The sequence below is a fragment of the Limanda limanda genome, chromosome 4 (genome assembly GCF_963576545.1).
Source record: "Limanda limanda chromosome 4, fLimLim1.1, whole genome shotgun sequence".
NCBI lineage: Eukaryota > Metazoa > Chordata > Actinopteri > Pleuronectiformes > Pleuronectidae > Limanda > Limanda limanda.
In genome coordinates this window covers 27,359,147-27,380,283 of record NC_083639.1, presented here as the reverse complement: position 1 = coordinate 27,380,283, position 21,137 = coordinate 27,359,147, and the positions used below count along the sequence as shown (strand labels likewise).

The window sequence follows — 21,137 nt, the reverse complement described above, 5'->3', positions numbered from 1 at the left end:
TTTGTTTTTTAATTTTACTTTTAACTTCTGTAGCCTATACTGAAGGTGTTTTTTATATTGTGTTATATTGAAGTTCTTAATGTCTTCATTGTAGTGTCACACAAAGAATCTGGAATAAGAGCCGGACTCACAAACATGATAATAAAACTTGGTCCATTGACTCATCACAAGTTGTGATTACAGCGTATAGCGCTTCAACTTGTCTTGAATTTTTTTATTTCAAAACTTAAAGCTCAGTTTTCATGAGCATTCGTTTTTACCGGATCATCGAAACTTTAACAAACACAGTGGAAGGCGCATGTTGAGGAAGCAAAGTAAAATAATGATAAAAATCATCTTTCTTTATAGGACCTCTTTAAAACCCTCCTGTTGTCATTTCAAGTTACAGAAGTGGTTTTATGCCTCGTGAGGAAATAACATTAAAGTCCACAGGGCAACAGAAACAGTGCTGGTTATCTGATCTCACTTAACAGCTGCAAATTCAACAATTTGAGGGAATATTAAAAAATATATATATCTATGTATATATATACTTATATTTCTCTTTTGTGAAGTATAAAATATTCGTTACGGAGATTTACAAAGATATCAGGTAGAATTTCAGGCTGAGTTACATGATAAAATGACGCTAACATGGAAAAATAGAACAGTTCAGATTCACTACACAGAAAACCCATAATATACAAACATTCACATAAAAACTATGATATAAAGACGCAGGAATTCATTATTAGTCGGTTTGTAAAGACACGAGCTGTTGATGATGAAACTTGTTAAATAAAAAATAAGTTTGGCTGAACGGTTCAACTTCAACCTGGAAGTAACTGCAGTGATCGAGCACATTTCAGTGATAAGAAGCCGATATGTAAAAAGGTAATTTCACTTGGTTTCTTTTCTCATTTCTTCTTCTCTTCTACCTTTTCTCTTCATTTCCATTTCCTTTTCCCCCCTCCGTCTTGTTACCATCTCTCTTCTTCTCTGCCACTTTCAATTGCACGTTTCCTTTGTGTGGGATCAACCTGTAAATAAAGTTGGACGACACATCTCTGCATCCTCCCAGAGATAAAGTTCACATAACCCAGCTGTAGGTGGCGCCATATTTCGCTTTTGATGTCATTTGGAGGCCTCAGCCTGTTGGTGGTGTAGAGCCACGATTACACACTTGCTCGACCAATCACGAGTCAGCCTCAGCTGTCAATCAAGACTTTCACTAACACTGCACTGGAGGAGGAGTGAGTTTATGACCTACACTGCATCCAGCCACCAGGGGGTGATCAAGATGTTTTGGGTTTATAGTTTGAGAGCTGACATGTCGTCCATCTTTATAAACAGCCATGACTGTATAAACCATGAGTAATCCAGGGCTATGGAAGCCTTAAATCCTAATAGTGAGATATTTAATCATTATTTTGAGATCTTTAGTCATGATTTTTGGATCTTTAGTCATGATTTTAAGGAAGTTTCTCATTAGAATAACTTGCAGTTAAACCTCAAGGGCAGAAATGTGCTTCCACCCACAGCAGATATAAATAACAGAAGCCACGAAGTATCTCTGCTGTTTGTTTACACAGGATTGAACGTGTTTAAGAGTCATTTTAAGGCAAAATCCTGATTATCAACCAAATCCTCTCCCCTCCGTCTCTTCCTTCATTCCAGTGTCACCCTCTCGTTGTCCTTTCACCGCTCCAGCCTTCTGTCTGATTACAACCTTCAGGATTCCTCAGGTCTGGCAGCTTTTCTTTTTTTGCCAAACCAGATGTACAGTAGATCTGAGGTGATGCCAGAGTCCAGCTGGAGAGTCTCTTGTCCGTCCTCAGCAGCCTGTCCATGTCCCTACTGTGTGATTAATGGGAAAACGTGACCTGTGTCTTTAGTTTGCTTCGGTCCATTTCACAGCCTGGCCCCCTGACCTCCTGCTACGAGTCCACGGCACAGGCCCTGGCCTCTGTCTGCGTGGTCCTCTGTCTGTCCAGCCATTTGTCCATTAATGTGTCTGCGGCCAGATCCCCACCTTCCCCCCCCTTTTTCTGTCTCTTGGCGAGGTCGCTAGCGATAGCCAGCGCTCCTCCCTTCAGGAACCTCACAAAGTTCTCGCCGACCAGCGGCCCCATGGCGTACATGCCGGGCCCCTCTGCCGCGACCACCTTGCTCGTGAAGGGGTCCACCTCGATCGGGTTCCTCCGGCAGGTGATCGGCTCTTTGGTGTTGACGCCGAGTTGACGCCCGTTGTCCTCCAGGAAGGAGAGGTTGGGATGGGCGCCGATAAGAACCAGAGCCTTGGAGACCTGGACCACTGTGCGCTGGCCGGACTCGGACTCCAGGATGCACTTCCTGTCGGGTCTGAACGCCACGACCCGGTGACACGGGAAGCTCAGGTATCCCGAGTAGGACGAGGGGGGCGAGGAAGGGGTGGAGTCGTCGTTCTGGGCGTGGTCCTGAGGGGGAGGAGTCGGTTGGTGCTGCTGCTGAGTCATCATCTGGTGAATCTGGACGCCAAGGGACACAAAAGCAGAGTGTGAATCATTATTTGGATAATAAATAAACTTTTTATGTAATTTATCAAGCTCGTAGCTTCTCTGCAGGATTTATAAAACAGGTTGGGTTCCATAACTTTATGATTTTTAATATTTGGTTTTGTACTTCACCCAAAAGTATTCATCTTACTGTCACATACCGAAAAGAAAGGCATCAAATACACACATGGAAACAGACGTTTCACAGAAATGATGAAACACTCCTCAGCTTCCTGTTCCTCTCTCCTCACCTTGTGGTATTCTGGGTAGAGAACTTTGGGCAGCTGGTTGAAGATGAGACCCGGGTCCGTGACCGAGCGTCTGAAGGCGTGGTAGACGGGCGTGTTGAGATGGTGAGTGGCCAGCACAGCGTCAGCCGCCGTGAGCCCCGCCCCCACCACCAGCACGGCGTCCGACGCCTGGTCGAGCTCGCCACTCGAGATCGCCGCCTCCAGCTCCCAGAACGAGTGGCAGACATATGGCAGCGACTCGCCCTCCACGCCGAGTCGGGCTGGGATGTCGTGGGTTCCCGTGGCCAAAACCACGTTGTGGGCCAAGAGCGAGAAAGGAACCTCGTCCGAAACAGAGGATCCGTCTAACAGGAGGAGAAAGGCGGACGAAGGTGTGAATGTGGCTTTTTCTTTCACTTTCACACTATGACATGTATCAGCAGAGATGGAACTCAGCGTACCTCCCAGCTCCTCCCCCTCGCGGCGCTGCAGTCCCGTCACTCTCCAGTAGGACGGCGCCCCCTCCTGGTTGCTGGGCTGCCTGGTCACCGAGCTGACGGTGGTCCCGCAGGCGAAGCTCTGCTCCAGGGACATCTGGGAAACGTAGTGTTGGTAGTAGGAGGCGATCTCGGCTGGTGTGGCGCGGTCGTTACGAACATTTCTGGAATAAGAGGAACACGAAAAGACAGTTTTGTTTTAATACAACACAGGAAAACGTTTTATATTATCAATCTATCCAAAATATCACGATGATACAAGAATTTGAGGAGTGTGCTGTAGATCTACTGTTAATTGAAAACAAGAAGTGAACAGGAAGAGTCTTATTTAATCACTCGTTGTCATTGTATGCAACTCAACAATGTTTCACCCTGTTTTAATAATCAAATACTAATAAAGACCAAACTTTGCAGCTCAGTGTGATGAGAGCTTCCTTAAATGGTGGAAACGATTTATTGGGGAGAACCTATTTGCCGTGTGACTCGGGCTTCAAGCCCAAACGAGGAAGTGGAAGTGAAAACAATCTTCTCTGATTTAAGTTGACGAAGCTGTGAAGTCACGTGTCTGGCGAGGGAACTAAGCTTGACGGACGAACCTGCGCTTCTCTCTCATCCAGTCCTTCAGTTTGAGTCCGGGAAGCTCCATCCAGTTAGCCAGGCTCAGAGTTAGCATGGAGCCCTCCATCGCCTGGGAACAACAACACACACACACACACACACACACAAAGGTTAGACTGAGTTAAGCCCTTAAGGTGAATCTACATTCCCCTGAGAAAGAAAAACAAAGCTTGTTTGAACACATTAGCATCAGTGTGTGGATCACAAGGTTCCGCGTGTGTCTAAGCTCATGCTACAGTTGAATAAAAGCTCAACTGAGTCGACAAGGCGTCGGATCAGGTTGATTTTATTTTGCTGCGGCGAGTCGACGTGGAGAAACCAGTGGAATCACTGAACTTGGTCGCGCACGTTTTCTGCAGCCGCCCCGAAGACTCTGATGTTCTCCGAGGCTTTTAAATGCATTTTTATTCCATTTCATTTAATGATGATCGATGTAATTTTCTTCCTTTTCTGTTTTTCGCGTTGTTTCCTTATTATTCCTCAGCATTTTGTTTAAAGGGACTCTTACCTTTGTTGCATTTGAGAATTACAGCACATTCAAATCATCCCGCCTTCCTCCAATGCCCCACCCCCTCGTTCCCATCCGCGGTGTTTTTTTGAAGAAACTTTATTTACAAGCAGACTTACGACATACTGCCTCCGCGCACGCACGTGAGTTTTTGTTTACCAAAGCAATGGATTCGGTAAGTTATATACATTTACATTCACATATGATGACGGGCCCGAATGCGCCACAAGAAGCAGACGGAAAACCTGCATGTCCATGCAGCAAACAGACAGGTCTGTCGGCCAATAAGGTCCTTCGGTCCGAAGAATTTTATTGGTTGAAGTTTTCACTAAATATTATGAGAGTGAAATAATTGTTTGTTTTTACTCATGGTGGGTCTGTCTTGCATTTTAGAGTGTCATTACCTTATTAATACCAATACCTTATCCAAAAAAAGTGTAAAAATGCAACAAAGGTAAGAGTCCCTTTAACTGCAGTTTTTAAATATGCTATATAATCAAACTTGACTTCACCAAAACGTGTATATATAAAAGTAATAAAAACTAGAATGTGGAATAAAATATTTGATATATTTGAAATATTAAAATAAAGATATATAATGTTGAGTTCCAGCATAATGAGCTGATCGTATTCCTGCTCTGTGCTGTCCCCTGAGCATGTGTGTGTTTGTACAAGTGCAAAGATCTGTGTGAAGCTCACATCTGATTCAATGACCCAAAAATACATAAATAGGTTCTAAATAAGTTTTAAAAGACCTGATCTCATTGGTTTTCACTCGTATCACAGCAGATGACATAAGAACAATCAATAATCTGTGTATAATCTATAACTCCAGCTACGTACATGCCAGGCTCCTCCAGGCGGACCCTTCCCCAGCACCAGGTGAGGGATGGCCCGCTCGGGCTCGAACCTCCACTCCAGAGGAGACGTGTAGTCCAGGCCGAAGTCGCTGTCGGGCAGCAGCAGCGAATCAAAGAGCACGGCCATGGGATTGGTCGACCGGCCCTCCAAGCCCTCACACAGGTACTCCAGATCCTGGAGGAGGAGACCGGGAGATGCACTGTTATACTTTCTCTCTTATAGAACAACGACCGGCTGCACGTGTGTGTGTGTGTGTGTGTGTTACCTGCTCCAGCAGCGACAGGTGAGGCTGCTCTCCCAGCTTGCTGTGCAGCAGGGGGTTGGGGTGCGATGCCCCAGGCGACAGGTAGGGGGTGTAACCCGACAGCAGGTATGACAGACAGATGCCAGACGGACCGTTACCTAGGAAACAGAGAGAAACAGACGTGGGGTGGGGTGAGTGTAGCCGAGGTATTTCCATTGGTTTCTAAGTGCACTGATAATCCACATAATGCTCTGACGGTGGAGTTTTTGTGTGCGTATTGTGCGTCTCTAATTGGTTGCTATGTGGTGTTTTTTTGTCGTCCGTCTTAACAATGTATTTAAAGCTTTAAAAACCGTCAAAGAGAAGAAAGCTCAGTTACTGTTATCACAGACTAGCACGTTGTTAAAACTCGTTGGACAACCAGACAATGACTCGGCAATAACGCACACACACACACACACAAACACACACAGCGCAGGAAAATATCTAATTTGCTTAAAGTCTCATTTGCCTACAAGTGATGAGTAATGATTTCAAACAAAGCCTCTTCTTCACAGGGACAAATACACACGGTGATGTTGTTGCGTTTATTAGAAAACAGAAACTTTTAAAGAAGCGGATTTATTCTTATGAAGTAAAAAAGTCTAACAAACACTTTCTGCCTCGTTCCAAAGTCCCTTCACAGGTTTTGTCCTGAAAAGACAGAACCAATAGGGAGAGAGTCGTGACTGCACCTTTAACAACCACCGGGGAATAGAAATATGTTGCTTTTTTATCTTTGTATATCTGTGGCGATAAGGATCTGATAACATCCCTGACTACTGCACTTCCTGCTGAGGCGGAAGCCAACACTTTCTAAAGTCGTTTTCAGACCTGAGCTTCGTCTCATATGAAGAACGCAGCCGGAGATGGTTCGGATAGTTCGGATCAATCGGGCGAGGAGAAGTTCCAGAAAATGTCTGGAGGTGCTGACTCTAACGTTTGTGTTCTTACGTTAACACAAACATCCAGACTTCAGTGGCAGCAGTAGTAATTATGCTTTGCTGCTCAAATCCTACAACACTTTAAAAACTAAATGTGACTTCACTGTAAACAAGCTGCTCACAGGAGTGAACTTTACTGTTCAATGTGAGTTCAGGTGCTCGTGAGAAAACAGGAAAACTGACTTGAAAAGAGCCTTGTGCCATTTCTCCGTTAAGTAATCATAACACACGTATCATAGCAACCGCAATAAGCAAGGCGAGCTGCTGCGCTTCTGGGGTTTCCTGTGACATCACCAACGTGATGAAGTGCAAGTATGTGTGTGTGTGTGTGTGTGTGTGTGTGTGTGTGTGTGTGTGTGTGTGTGTGTGTGTGTGTGTGTGTCTTACCGATTATCACCACAGGCACAATCTCTCCAGAGAGAGCTTCTTTATCATCGAGATCCATTTTGACTGAAAAGAGAAAAACATTGTTATTATTATAACTCTGCAACATTTGAGTCGGTTCTATAAGCTGCACTTTTATCTGAGAATGAGAGTAAAGGTGATTTAGTTAATCATTGCCGAGTCATGTCAGTGGTCACAATGGCCGGGCAGTATATTTCCACTGAAGGACACACACACACACACACACACAGACACACAAACACACACTTCCTCTTGGCCTGAAAGCTCAACAAAGCAAAGCAACATGACCTCAAAGACACCCAGAAACACACACACACACACAAACACACACACACACACACACACACAAACACACACGAACAAAATGGAAGAGGAAGGTCTTTTTTAAATTCACAGATATAGAAAAATATTGTTTTTTAAATTTCTTTCTAAACTTCATTTGTACTGACTGTGGCAGATGATTAACTGATTAACTGACTCACTGTGAACAACACAGAGTTTGTTTAAAGAATCAGTTCTGTCACATGGAAATATGTGGAAGTTGAGGAGTTGCTGAGTCATTCCACACAGGACAGGACTCGGGCGTTGAAAGATTTCTGTTTCAGCTACAGTTAACTTTCAGATAAATGTCTTGATACTTCCCCGACTACGGCTTCTTATTCTGACGTCTTTTGACAACAACTTGGTTTTGACCTTGACTCAACAGCCCTCAAACCCACAGACTCTGTAACTGAGGCGTATGAGCTGCAGTAACCAGCTCTGCCACATGACACAGGTCTCTCAGATGATCACAGGACGCCGGCGGCTGTCAGATCATATTTCATGTGTACAAAGAAACACCACTGCTCTCTTACAGTCACCAAACTGATTCATCTGCACAGACACACAACATCAGCAGCTGGATTCAACATCTGGAGGTGGATAGAGCCTGAGGATGTGAAAGCTGTGTCTTTCTTTTTGTAATTTTTAATGAACCACTTGTAGCCTGACTGATTTATCAATTGGCCAAATGCTATAAGTTGAAATGAACGTTTCACAGAGAGATATGCACGACTAGTGCAACTTTTATCATACAGAATAACTGTAAAATATATGTTTACGTTTTGTTTTTGTGGTTTGTTCATAGTTATAGTTATTTCTAATAGAATTAACGGTTAAACTTTGACATTTTAAGCCTCTATTGAATCTGAAGTTTGAAAACCACCTCGGCGGAAATGCAACAACTTGAGCAAAGTGTCGGAGGCGCCGGAGGTTTGAACTCATTCACAAGTTCAAGGGCGCCGCTGAGTAGCTGGGAGTGTTGGACAACCTGCACAGTCATGCTTACACAGGCAGAGGGAGAAAGTTACTGAGAGAAGAAAGGAGGAGAAGGAGGAGAAGGAGGTGAAGGAAGAGAAGAGGGAGTGTTGGACAACCTGCACAGTCATGCTTACACAGGCAGAGGGAAAGGTTACTGAGAGGATAAGGAGGAGAAGGAGGAGAAGAGGGAGTGTTGGACAACCTGCACAGTCATGCTTACACAGGCAAAGAGAGAAAGGTACTGAGAGCATATGGGACAAAGGAGGAGAAGGAGGAGAAGAGGGAGAAATGGGAGTGTTGGAGGAGAGGAAGACTGACGGGGAAAGAATGAGGATAGAGAGAAAAAAGTGGAAAGAATGAAATGGAATGAGTGAGAGAATTTGGGACGAGTGCAGATGATTACATAAGAGCAGAGCGGCCGCTGGCACAGAGCCCGGCCCTCTGGTTCAAACAGACACACACACACACACACACAGACACACACACACACAGACACACACACACATACTGTACACAGCGACGTGCAGCCCCACTAGCCTACATGTGGAGCGGCTTTCACTCTCTGGCAGAAAACTCTGAAGTGTGTTTACCAGGAACCAGCAGCGATCACCTGACTTACAGTAAAGACCCCACCTCATTACCGTCTGAGTCACTTGAGCCCATTGTGTTCTGTTCCTTGTTTATTATTGAAAAAATGGAAGAATGAAGCTGTTGTTTTTTTTTAAATCCCAAACTAGGGCTGGGGAATTAACCCCAAAATGTCTCCGACAAACATTTATGACCTTTAACTCACCTAATATTGCTGGTGTCTGTTAATTTGGTTAATACTTTCCCCCGGTTCCTGCATATAGCAGCTTTAGGTTTCTGACAGGACCTTGATAACACGGCTCAAGACACAACCACTCGTCTCCTTCAGCTTCAAATCCTAAGAGCTGTCACTTTGCCGCACTTTAAGTTTTCTTGGAGACTGAAGTCTGTCGCGTCTCTTCTTGTTTTCAGCCCAAAACACACACGAATACACACAAATACTGACTTTTCATCTCCATCCGCTTGTCACAGATTAGCGACTCAGTTAGTCATAATATATAATAATAATAATACTCATAATAATATTGCTGCAGGCTACTTCTCTGGAACAACCGGTTTGCACAGTATCAAACTGGTTAAAGTTACTCGCCCGGAGCGGATTTTAATGAACCAAACAAACCAAGTGAACTGAGATGATTGATATGGATACTCTGTTCTCGTACTAACTTTAAACTTAAGTACCGCCTACTACCTATTACATCGTAAATGAACGGTTGAGTTTTCACTGGAGTGTGCACACAGTTTCCTAGAGTGCATTTTGCATTGGCCAGCAGCTACAGCAAAGTGAAGCATCGCTCATGCACACACACGTTCACATGCACATTCCAAAAACCTCTTATTTAAATACTACCTGCTTGAATGTTTTGAGAAAGTATTTATTCTGCTGTTTTAACTCTGATCTGTCCATTGCCTTGACTTTTATTCACCTGATGCAGACAAATGTGTTCTCTACTCAACCTGAAGGCATCAAATCTGCTCACAACCGCACAACCGCACAGCCAAACAGGCCCCTCCCCCTCAGATTCACTTGGGATGAATGTGCTCGTGAAAACTTGTGAAACTAGTTTCCTCCTCAAGAAACTAAACTAACTCTCTGTGAGAACTAAGTCGTTATCTAAAGTTTCCTCGTGGCACCATCAGAGCTGCCGGTGCCACGAGGAATTTATTACCTGTCATTAAAACCAATAAACGTCTTGGACAACAGTGACACAGCACTTCTCCCCTCAGCGTGCGTGTTGGGTGAGTCGGCACTTTGTGAATTCAGCCTCTTTCATTGCAACACAATCATAACACTCACATGTAATAACTTTACTTCCTCTGGTCGTGAATCAGCTGGAAAAATCCTTCCTTGTACTTTGGGAGCGAATTTGAAAAGTATCAGATTATCTCAGTAAGTAAGTTAACTTTCATTTAGAATTAGATAAAACAGGTGCTGCTGTTGTTGTTAAGGATATATTTACATCTCTTATTATCATTATTAGAACTCCTCTTTGACTCCCCCTCTCTCTCCCCTCCACCTCACCTCTCTCTCCAATTCTCTCGGATGCAGCTCACCTTCAGGTTCAGATCTTATTCTCTCCACCGTCTGTTTGCAACAAGCCGGCTCCAAGCCTTGAGTTTGGCAGATTGTTTTGGTTTTTTCCAACTAGAAGTAACCATATATATATATAGAAAAGCAGGGGAGGAGCCTAACTGAGGGGCTGAGGACACACCTACACCTGCTATCTGCACCTATTGACCCCCGACAAGCTGTCAATCACACAGTCTCCACGCCCAGATACATCCAGGGCTATTTGACTGTAAACAAGATCTCCTCCTCCTGCAGCCGCCTGGCCCAGCTCCCACCTGACTCCACACGGCTCCTTCTCTCTCCTGACCTCCTCCTCCTCCTCCTCCTGCAGCCACCTGGCCAAGCTCCCACCTGACTCCACACGGCTCCTGCTCCTTCTCTCTCCTGACCTCCTCCTCCTCCTCCTGCAGCCACCTGGCCCAGCTCCCACCTGACTCCACACGGCTCCTTCTCTCTCCTGACCTCCTCCTCCTCCTCCTCCTGCAGCCACCTGGCCAAGCTCCCACCTGACTCCACACGGCTCCTGCTCCTTCTCTCTCCTGACCTCCTCCTCCTCCTGCAGCCACCTGGCCCAGCTCCCACCTGACTCCACAGGGCTTCTGCTCCTTCTCTCTCCTGACCTCCTCCTCCTCCTGCAGCCACCTGGCCCAGCTCCCACCTGACTCCACACCCTCCTCCTCCTCCTGCCTCCGGGCCAGCTCCCACCTGCTCCTTCTCTCTCCTGACCTCCTCCTCCTCCTGCAGCCGCCCAGCTGCCACACCACCGGCCACACGGCTAATGACTTTTTAATTATCTTCCATTTGAGAACAGCTGCCTCAGCAGTCTATGGAATTAATAGAAATATGATGTGTGGTCTGCAACATGAAGCTTTAGAGCCCCTGGGCTGACCAATCCTTATTAAGTTAATGTCACACAGTTGGTGTAGTTTGAAATTAAATATACTTTACGCGCGTGATTAATACTCACTGGTAACTTTACGTTTATGCACAAATGAGCTGAACCTTCACCAAATGTCAAAATGCTTCTTTCAAAATACAGCACGTGTAATAATATTAACTCGCACAAAGCACAAGATTAATTCCAGTGTGAATTGTGGTGTTTTGCATTAACTTTGCTTTTATTTGTGATCCAAGCAAAAAGCTCGGGGACACAAAATATGAATAATTTTTGTGTGGATGATGTAATTACACCTTAATATACTTCATCCTCCACTGAACCCAGTGTAACAGTGAAGTCATTATAAATAAAGTTTTATATCTTGAATGCATAAGTTGAATTCAAGGGAGGGGGGGTGGGGGGGGTTCCAGTAACACGCCCCCCCCCCCCCCCACCTCATCCTCGGGTGACCTCCATGACGCATGTGCGGCAGCGTGCACGCGCCCGGCTGCTCGTTACATATGATAGATGAAGGTTACTCACGCACACGCACACACACGCCTCCGCCTCCTTGCGTCTCTGCGTCCCCTCGTGTCTTTGTGTCTTTGTGTCTCTGTCGCTGAGTCTCACGCGCTCATGTCGCTTTGTTCTCTCCTCGCGTGAGCTCGTGAGTCCGGGATGTGCGCGCGCGTCACGTCGAGCTCGAGCTGCGGCCCCTCCGCCGCGCGCTCTCACGCTTTATACCGGGACGCGTAGGCCCCGCCCCCGACCAATCAGCGGCCAGACCACCGCCGGCACGGCCACGCCCCCTCCTGGCCCCGTGTTGTACATCGAAAGGATCGTCTATGGAGGCGAGATGCTGCAGACACGAGTGTGACCGGAGATAAGAAGCCGAGGGACAAGTTGTTGCATCGCAGTCGGTTCCCTCCATGTCACTGATGTCTGCATAATCTAATCAGACATGTGTATGGATTATATGAGCATATATGTTGCATATGCAATTATAGAGTATATCCATATAAATGTATTATGACATGTGTAATAAAGTAAACTAAACCTATGTATATCTATCTATCTGTCTATCATCAATCAATCAATCTATCTATCTATCTATCTATCTATCTATCTATCTATCTATCTATCTATCTATCTATCTATCTATCTATCTATCTATCTATCTATCTATCTATCTATCTATCTATCTATCTATCTATCTATCTATCTATCTATCTATCTATCTATCTATCTATCTATCTATCTATCTATCTATCTATCTATCTATCTATCTATCTATCTATTTATCTATCTGTCTATCTATCTATCTGTCTGTCTATCTATCTATCTATCTGTCTGTCTGTCTGTCTGTCTGTCTGTCTGTCTGTCTGTCTGTCTGTCTGTCTATCTATCTATCTATCTATCTATCTATCTATCTATCTATGTATCTACCTATCTATCTATCTATCTATCTATCTATCTATCTATCTATCTGTCTGTCTGTCTGTCTGTCTGTCTGTCTGTCTGTCTGTCTGTCTGTCTGTCTGTCTGTCTGTCTGTCTGTCTGTCTGTCTGCCTGTCTGTCTGTCTGTCTGTCTGTCTGTCTGTCTGTCTGTCTGTCTGTCTGTCTGTCTGTCTGTCTGTCTGTCTGTCTGTCTGTCTGTCTGTCTGTCTGTCTGTCTGTCTATCTGTCTATCTCTCTGTCTGTCTGTCTATGTATCCTATCAATTAGTCGAGAGGGTCATGGGTCTATAATAGGTCATATTATATAAAAAAAATTAAATTCTAATTTAGTAAGAAGAAATATAGTGTTCTTTGGTGATGGTCGTCGGGTCTGGAATTGCAAACAGAGTGAGGCCTCTTGACTTTCTCCTCCTCTCTGATGGCAGACCCTCCCTGAGGCAGAGCCCTGAACAGCAGCAGTTTGGTCAACGATTCCAGAAACCGCTTTCTGTGACCTTAGTGGAATAATGTTGGGTTTCTTTTACCTTCATTTCTTAACAGCATTGTTTTTACAGTTGCTTGGAGACGGGAAAGTAAAATGCACGCAGAGTAAAATATTTGTCGTCTACAACCCATCTGTGTGGAGTGAATCTATTAAATACTTTGGGTCCAGGTTAAACTATATTAACGTCTGTCCGATAGAATGCAACACAATGAGGTAAAACGACTCATGTTCCCCAGAGGACGCACCACTGAGCTTGATGATCCTCTGCATGTGGTTCCAGCGTGATTCAAAAATCTGAGTTTTCTGTGAAATATCCTGATGTCGACTCAATGGATTGACACTAAATTTGATTAAAAATAAAACATTCATGCTCTCCAGAGGATAACTCTTAATGATTTTGACGATCTTCTGCATGTTGGTCCAGAGCAATCAGCTGATGAAAGTTTCCAGGTTTGCAGTAAAATATCTCAACGTCGATCTAATGTGGGATTTAATTTAATAAGATCATTCATTGTCTCCGGAGGCTGAACCCAACTCTGTGGGACAAACAGCAGATTTACATGTTTGCTCTGCTTCGGTTTCAGGAAAACGTCTCGACAACTTCTGGATGGATCGTTGAAGAATTAGTGAAATGTATTCATGTTCCCCACAGGATGATTTCAGATACATTAAATGATGCCTTTTCATCATCAGGCTTAAAATATAGTACTTTTGTTTCTATACCTCTGAAATTAACTTCCTTATTGTTATTTATTCAACAGGGACAGTCCACACTAATAAACATGGGTGTAATATTCATCTGTAGTCACTGGACAGATGCTACACATTCATCCTAAATTCATTTTTGTGAATCAAAATATGAATCTTTATTTGTCATTTGTTCAAATTTCAAGCGACTTTGTGCGTTTGTATTAAAAAGTTACATAAGAAGGTTGAAGGTCATGTGATCGAAGGTTGCAGTTATGTTGTATTTTATTATATATTTTATATATTTGTATTATTATCCTTACACTTCAGTATTGCATGTTACTTATTATTACCAACTGATGCCTATTTTTGACTCTTGCTGCAAATTTCGTATCTTATGAAGTGGATATGATTATTAAAGTTTAAACTTATCACAATGGAAAATAGTGTCTTGTCATTTATTTATTTTCATAAACAAAAGTCATATTTTAGCTGCTGTCCCCTGATCATCTGGATTTGGACATTTTCCTCCTGATGTCCCAGTTTCATTTGACACAACTCTGACTTCTCAGCGGCTCTGGTTTCTGGCTCTTTCCACCATGACGCAACACACGTCTCACCGGCTCACCGCTGCGTTGCTTCTCTCATCGCTCCCGTTTCTCATTGGCCAAGTCTCCGCAGTGAATCTCAGGGAGCCAATCAGAGGAGAGAGCATATAGACTGGACGTACATGTGCAGGAGGGGAGTGAGCTTCAGCGTGACGACACCGTGAGACGTGAGAGGAGAGATCTGCTCTTCAGGGAACTATTATTTATTAACTAGATTCTAGATCATTTATTAGTTATGTCATGAAAATAAAGTTTAACTGCATAAATGAAATGATTGACCCTGCCCTGGAAGTGGAAACATGAATGTTCTCAATGTCCTGAAGTCTTCTCTTTGTGTGATAGTAAACTGTCTAATTCTTAGATCAGGTTTAAACAGATCCTGCAAAGTTACCACAGAGGTCATTATTTCAGCTTTCATCACGACAATAATCCAGGATTATGAAGGGATGGAACTCATCTTTGTTCCTTTATAGAATTCATGCCCCTGTGTTTGCAGAAGCTACGTGTTGATCCAGTTCGTCAGGTCTGACTCAGCCTCACGTGTATAAAGTGTCCTCTCCCGCCTGAACACAAGCCCCCTCACATGTCACGTGAGGAAATTACAGGTTTATTCACACATTTATTCCCACGCGTTTCATCCATTCTCTGCTTTTCCTCCCTGGGTCACAGGGCGGCTGGAGCTCACTCCATCTGACCTGCAGACAAACTGGAATGTCCCTCAGTAGAGCGGATACACTTCAACTATAAGGCTCATCAGTCAATTTCTCACATTCAGAGATATCAGTCCCCTAAATGTGCCTGATAGTTGTTGTTAGCAGTGGTGGGAAGTAACGAGGTAGAAATACTTTGTTTCTGTACTTAAGTAGATTTTTCACATATCTGTACTTTACTTGAGTATTTCTTTTCCTGACGACTTTTTACTTTTACTCGTTACATTTGAACAAAAATATCTGTACTTTCTACTTCTTACATTCTCAAACTGGCTCGTTACTCGGGCAGCGGAGGTTGGTTCTCTCTCTCTCTCTCTCTCTCTCTCTCTCTCTCTCTCTCTCTCTCTCTCTCTCTCTCTCTCTCTCTCTCTCTCATCTAGGGTTCAACATTTTTACATTATATACATTATATTCACATTGTTGTTCAATTTTTTCAGTCAGTTGAGATAAATCTTGAGGAGAAAAATTTTGGGTTGTTTTGTGTCTGTATAGGTCTACTATAAAAAGCACTTTGCATTTTTAATTTTGGTACTTGTACTGTTACTTTTGATACTTAAGTACATTTCAACACCAGATACTTTTGATACTTAAGTACTTTTAATATGAGCTACTTTAAGACTTTTACTCAAGTCATTTTCTGACGGGAGACTTCTACTTTTACCGAAGTCACTTTCAGTTCAGATATCTGTACTTTTACTCAAGTATGGCTTTCAAGTACTTTATACACCAGTGGTTGTTAGGAACCATGCTGGAGCCGATCCCAGGTGACAATTAGATTAGATTAGATTAGATTAGATTAGATTTCTTTATTTATCCACACAACGGGGAAATTCACTTGTTACAGCAAAAAGAGAAAAACAGAATTTAAATAACAGTGCCGAAGCAACAATAAAAAAGAAAGATCAAAATATATACACTACTAAACTACACATAATGAGAGTAAAAATATACAGAAAACAAAAACAACCTGCAAAACAGACACTGTGCAAAAGCAGGTACTGGGGAGAAAGTGGAGTGATGTAAGTGTTATTGTAATGAAAACAAAAGTATTATAAGTAATATTGCAACAGTAGTGACCATGATACAGAAAAAATAATTAAAAGTAAGTGACCATAATATAAATAATACTACAAGATAGTATAAAGGAAAATATAAATATTGCAATGTAACCATTATAAGTGACCATGATATAAATATAGATGTAAAGTGTTGAATATTATTGTGCATAGTAGTGATCTGAGTAAAAAAATAAAAAATAAATAAGAAAAATAAAAATACAAATACAGCTATGGTGAGAGGTTGAGTGGAGATAAAGATAATAGACAGGGACTACAACATTATCAGGTGGTGCTGGTGTTGTAGAGCCTGACTGCAGCCGGGATGGGCAGAAGACACAGGTCGCTGTCGGCCGACAAACAAGCATTCACACTTCAGAGCCATCATCTGCATGTCTGTGCTCGGCGGGAGGAAGCCAGAGCATCTACAGGAAACCCACACACATGCAAATCCTTCGTGCTGCAGGAAGGCATGTGTCCTTTAAACTTTAAACGTTTGTACTTTCAACAGTGTTAAAGTTTGCAACATCCTTGGTGACGGATGTGTAACGATGGATTCACAGGAGGAAGGTCCAGGCCTCGGTTTCAGTTCAATCTGTCGCTTCCACTGTAGGCAAACGCTCCAAGTTTCAAATCAGCCGCTCAAACGGCTCCTGGGGTGAAAGCGGAGTGTGGAGGTTTCTAAAGGTTCCTTTGGGACACCGAGCTCTGAGTCACCGTGTAATCCCGTCCAGGAAGCCCTTCCTTTGTCTGCGTGTGAGCGCTGCAGCGGCGACGTCACTGGGATGTGCTTCCAGCTGCAGAGATCACAGGCGGAGGATGAACAGATCAGGGCCGGACAAAGGGTTAAAAGCACACAAAGCATTCCTCCTCTGGCTCTTTTCCACGAACAGAGGGGAACATTTGAACAAGACAGAGACACAGAGAGGGCGAGCGGTGCCAGGACACACAAACTTCACACAGGCCAAAGACAACAGCAGCGGGTGAGACATGAAATCAATGAATGTGGGGTTTTTATGGGCTCATCGCTCTGTGCAGGTCGCTGCCGTCGCGTTCTGGGATCAGAAATCAAATGTGTCAAATCAGATCATTCAGTTTGTAAAGTGACGTGAAGCCTCTGTGTGTGTTTCAACCGATTAATGTCGTCTCTCTGAGCTCTTACAGGAAATAACATTCACTGTAATTCCTCTTGATTAAACATCCACTGGCTAATTCCCTCATTCAAATTGTCATTTTTCCTTGTTGGGAGGCAGGTGACTTTTGAAAAGAATGTTATCCATCATTGACTTATAATAAAGAAAACCAGTTGCTCAAAGCCAGGATGAATACAGGCGTCAGAAACAGGTGTCGTTATCGACCTCTGGCCCCATTCCTCCTCCTCCTCCTCCTCCTCCTTCTCCTCCTCCCTCCTCCTCCTCAGTCTTGGCCACTCCTTGTTGACACTGAGATTAAGATATTACATAAATAAGATTATGTAACAGTTTCTGTGTGCAGGGATGCCGACTGATTAGCGGTGATGCAACACATCGTGTCTGAAACCACATTATGACCAGAGCTGGGATTAACAGCTTGTAACGGCAGCTGCAGGTGTATGATTATTCATTTATTGGATCCTAGTCCGTGTACGTCTCTGGTTTTTCCTTTTCAGATTGTGGTTTTCTTTATTTCTGCTTTGTTAGAAACGTCTTCACTTCACTTGTGGTGACACCGGCTGAGGATCTCCTGCTGTCGTCTCACATCAACTCCTACAGACCCGTTCACACTCTTTCACATCAAGTCAAAGTTCATTTATCAGGTTTAAAACGGCCACAGTTGAGTAAAGCACTGAACAGGCTTAAAACAAAATGAAAAAAAATATCAAAAAAACAGAGCAAAGAGTGTAAAAAGCAACAAAACATTTAACGTCGTTAAATTAAAACATTGCACGATAACAAATGAAATCAAATTCAACTTGAATTGAAAGAAATGGATCTTTATCTGTGATAAATATGTTTTCTGAGGTCTCTGGGTTCACTGCCGGCAGAAACCTGTTTCTGAAGATGCGTGCATATGATGTGCAGATTGGAAGATTTAAGAGAAGAGAATGATACAACCTCTTACTCCTCTTCTTCTTTGTGGGTTAGGGTTATGACAATCAATGTCAACGTTTTCAAAGTGAATGTCTTCTTCCCAACAAGCTTCAGGGTTTTTTGATTAAACCTGCCGACGGACAAACAGACAAATGACAATGAACTTCTCTGTGATAATCAATCAGATTTAAAAAATCAACACTTAGAATCTTTATTTCATTACCTCCTCTGTGCAGACGTCTGACACGTGACTGACAGCAGACGCCTCAGAGAGGATCCACACTCCTTCATCGCTGCCAAGCTCATGTAGAAACTCAGCTGTTGAAGCTCTTGTCACGAATAATATGACTTTTTTAATTTAGTTGCGGGTGAAACAACCACAGGAAACATCTTTAAATCAACTCAACCAACTGGGTTTATTAAAAGGAAAGATGATAAAATAAGAAAATTCCCTCCCGGCTGAGCAGCCCTGTCCCTCTGAGGCCTCCGTCCCAGACCAGGTGGTGTCCTTGAGGACCCGGGCGGAGCTGCAGAGGAGACAGGAGAGGACAAGGAGCACATCACACAAAATGAGACAAACACACAAACCAAAACCTGCTCTTTTGATTTGTCTTTTTTTTTTCCTCCTGCAGTTCCACTTTTATTTGTTTCCCGTATTTTGAATTCTAGAAGGGAAACAGTCTCCCTGAGTAATGATTATTTAACTTTTATCTCAGTTCGTTTGACTCAGCTGATCATTGACGTTTTCTTCTTCCCTCTGTTCCAGCTGCCGTCCCTCCTCCGTCTCTGCTCCGTCCGTCGCTGACACATCAACATGTCTGAGTCCGAAGTCCCTTTTTAACTCTTTTACTTACAATCCATGTGTGTTTCCCTCTGATGGTGAAGTTAGTGATTAAGAGGCTGATATCTTCTCTTCTTCTGTTCTTGTTACGACCTGATCAACAAAAAGAGCTGTTATCACAAGAAGCTGGTTTCGGTTTATTAGGATTTCTCTTAACTTTACTGTCAATTTTGCACATAGAAGTAAAACGCATGTGTGGTTATTGGTGATATAACAAAAAGTAGAAAGTACAGTTTGTTAAGACTACTTAAGGTTTTTAATACTTTCCGATAAATAAAGAGCATCTATTTGGGAGAATACTAATCGGATTGATTTACATTTTAAATCCAGATGCCATGTGTGCAAGTGCAGGCCCGGACTTGTATCTGCAGTCGATCCTTTCCAAAAATCTGTCGGAGCGCAAGAATGAAAAATAACAACATATTTCCATCAAGCTTCGGCTCAACAGGAACTTGGCAGCATCTGCATTTACCTGCGACAGGAGAGAGATTTGCATGAAGGAATGTTAAAACTCCCAGTTATAAAACCACTAATCCACCAATCAGCTTTTAAAGATTCAGGTCAACGTTCTGCAGTAGAGTTTTGAATTTAGAGGCCAACTCCTCACCGGGGTTCGAACACCGTGTTCCCTGTGTAGACGGTGGCGCAGAGGTTGGCACCGTTGCCCCTCCTCCAGGGGATTGTGGGTTCGTTGCTACGAGTGGATGTAGGTGTGAATCTGGTGTGAAGGATTGTTCAGGTTGGCTCTATCCTCTATATGTCGGTGTAACCCACTCCTCAATGTCAGCTGGGATCCTGCTCACCACCTGTGACACTCAGCAGTGTGGATGGAGGGATGGATAGAAGGAGGGATGGGGGGACACATTAACATTTCAGAGTCTGAAGTACGTTTCTTTTGACTCTTTTTGTAATGATCCATGTTTAATGTGTATTTAATTAACTATTAAGAGCTGAAGTTGATGTGAATGACACTGAAACACTCGGACGTCTCTTTGAAGAAGTGAGTACCAGACAAACTGCTCTTTGTCGCACAACATGTCAGCACACATGGACACGTCTAGACACGCTCGCTCACATGTTTGACCCCTGGATCCCGTGTCAATGGGAGGAGGTCGAACACAAACACACACACACACACACACACACGTTGCTGTTTCCGTAATCCCTCCGTCTGCTGAACTCGCTGACCCCAGAACTTCAACACCGATTGAATTCAGAACAGAGAAGAACAACGAATTAAATTCTTTAAACCTTATTTTGAACTTTTTTAAATCAGATTTCTTTGTAAACTTGTATCACGAGCTGAACGTTTAGATGTGAGCTCTGAAGAACAAGTCTGCAGGTTGTACAGAATCTTGTTTAGCCGTCTCACACAGAAATTAGTTTTCACTCTGTTTCCTCACTTTAAGCCTCTTTGCAGATTTATACTGAAGAATGAATTAAGTTCCCAGGGAGAATTATGACGTCATTTAGGTTGTTTACCAATAACAACATTTTTCCTTCGACTACACAGATTTTTAAAAGGTATTTGCCGTTTGAAATATCCAATGACTAGTTGTGAAAAACCTTCTTTAGCTTTTTTTTGTCCTTGTTCTTGAACTTGAAGTTGATTCTTTCCCATGATGTTTTTTTGGCTCGATGATTTGATTTCTAAGAAAGAGACGATCAACTTGTTTGGACTTGAGTTAAAATGAATGACACAAAAACACCTCACTGCAAAATCTGCTTCTCCTTTTTCTTTTTTTTTTTTTATAAATCAGCTCATTCCTGCAGACGTTTGCTTCTCTTGTTCTTGTTTCATTTTTTTGTTCCTCCTATTTCAGAAACCACAACAAAGACCCATTGATCCTATGACTGTGAAATAGCATATGACTTTACACAGGATGGGAAAGTGTAGAGTTCAGACACGTGAGCCGCTGACACAGTGACCTTCCATTTTAATATTTGCTTGTTCATCCCGTTGCTGAGCTGCGGTGTTATAAAACTCTGAGGAATCTTAAACCATCTGAAATCACGGCTATTCCCATTCGGT

At 43.2% G+C, this 21,137-nt stretch overlaps 1 protein-coding gene across 2 annotated transcripts; it reads right to left on the bottom strand.

Annotated features, from left to right (window-relative positions):
- Window positions 1-320: 320 nt before the first annotated feature.
- On the bottom strand, window positions 321-11,892 carry osgn1 (oxidative stress induced growth inhibitor 1). Of its 2 annotated transcripts, none has more exons than XM_061070156.1 (8): window positions 11,737-11,892; window positions 6,842-6,904; window positions 5,493-5,629; window positions 5,210-5,401; window positions 3,837-3,928; window positions 3,205-3,404; window positions 2,765-3,108; window positions 321-2,486 (listed from the first exon to the last, which is right to left on the bottom strand). In XM_061070156.1, exons 2-8 carry the CDS (start codon window positions 6,897-6,899, stop codon window positions 1,917-1,919), a joined length of 1,593 nt encoding a protein of 530 aa, XP_060926139.1. In that variant the 5' UTR covers window positions 6,900-6,904; window positions 11,737-11,892; the 3' UTR covers window positions 321-1,916. The 2 variants fall into 2 exon arrangements, with proteins under 2 accessions (XP_060926139.1, XP_060926140.1); XM_061070157.1 differs by having other exon boundaries at window positions 11,741-11,892.
- Window positions 11,893-21,137: the final 9,245 nt, after the last annotated feature.

Bases quoted from the DNA above. Each gene is read 5' to 3' on its own strand.
- osgn1 (XM_061070156.1), bottom strand. From the start codon at position 6,899: ATGGATCTCGATGATAAAGAAGCTCTCTCTGGAGAGATTGTGCCTGTG. The intron at 3,929-5,209 runs GTACGTAGCTGG...TGTTGTTCCCAG, and splicing joins CGCCTGGAGGAGCCTGGCAT to GCGATGGAGGGCTCCATGCT. The intron at 3,405-3,836 runs GTTCGTCCGTCA...CTCTTATTCCAG, and splicing joins TGGATGAGAGAGAAGCGCAG to AAATGTTCGTAACGACCGCG.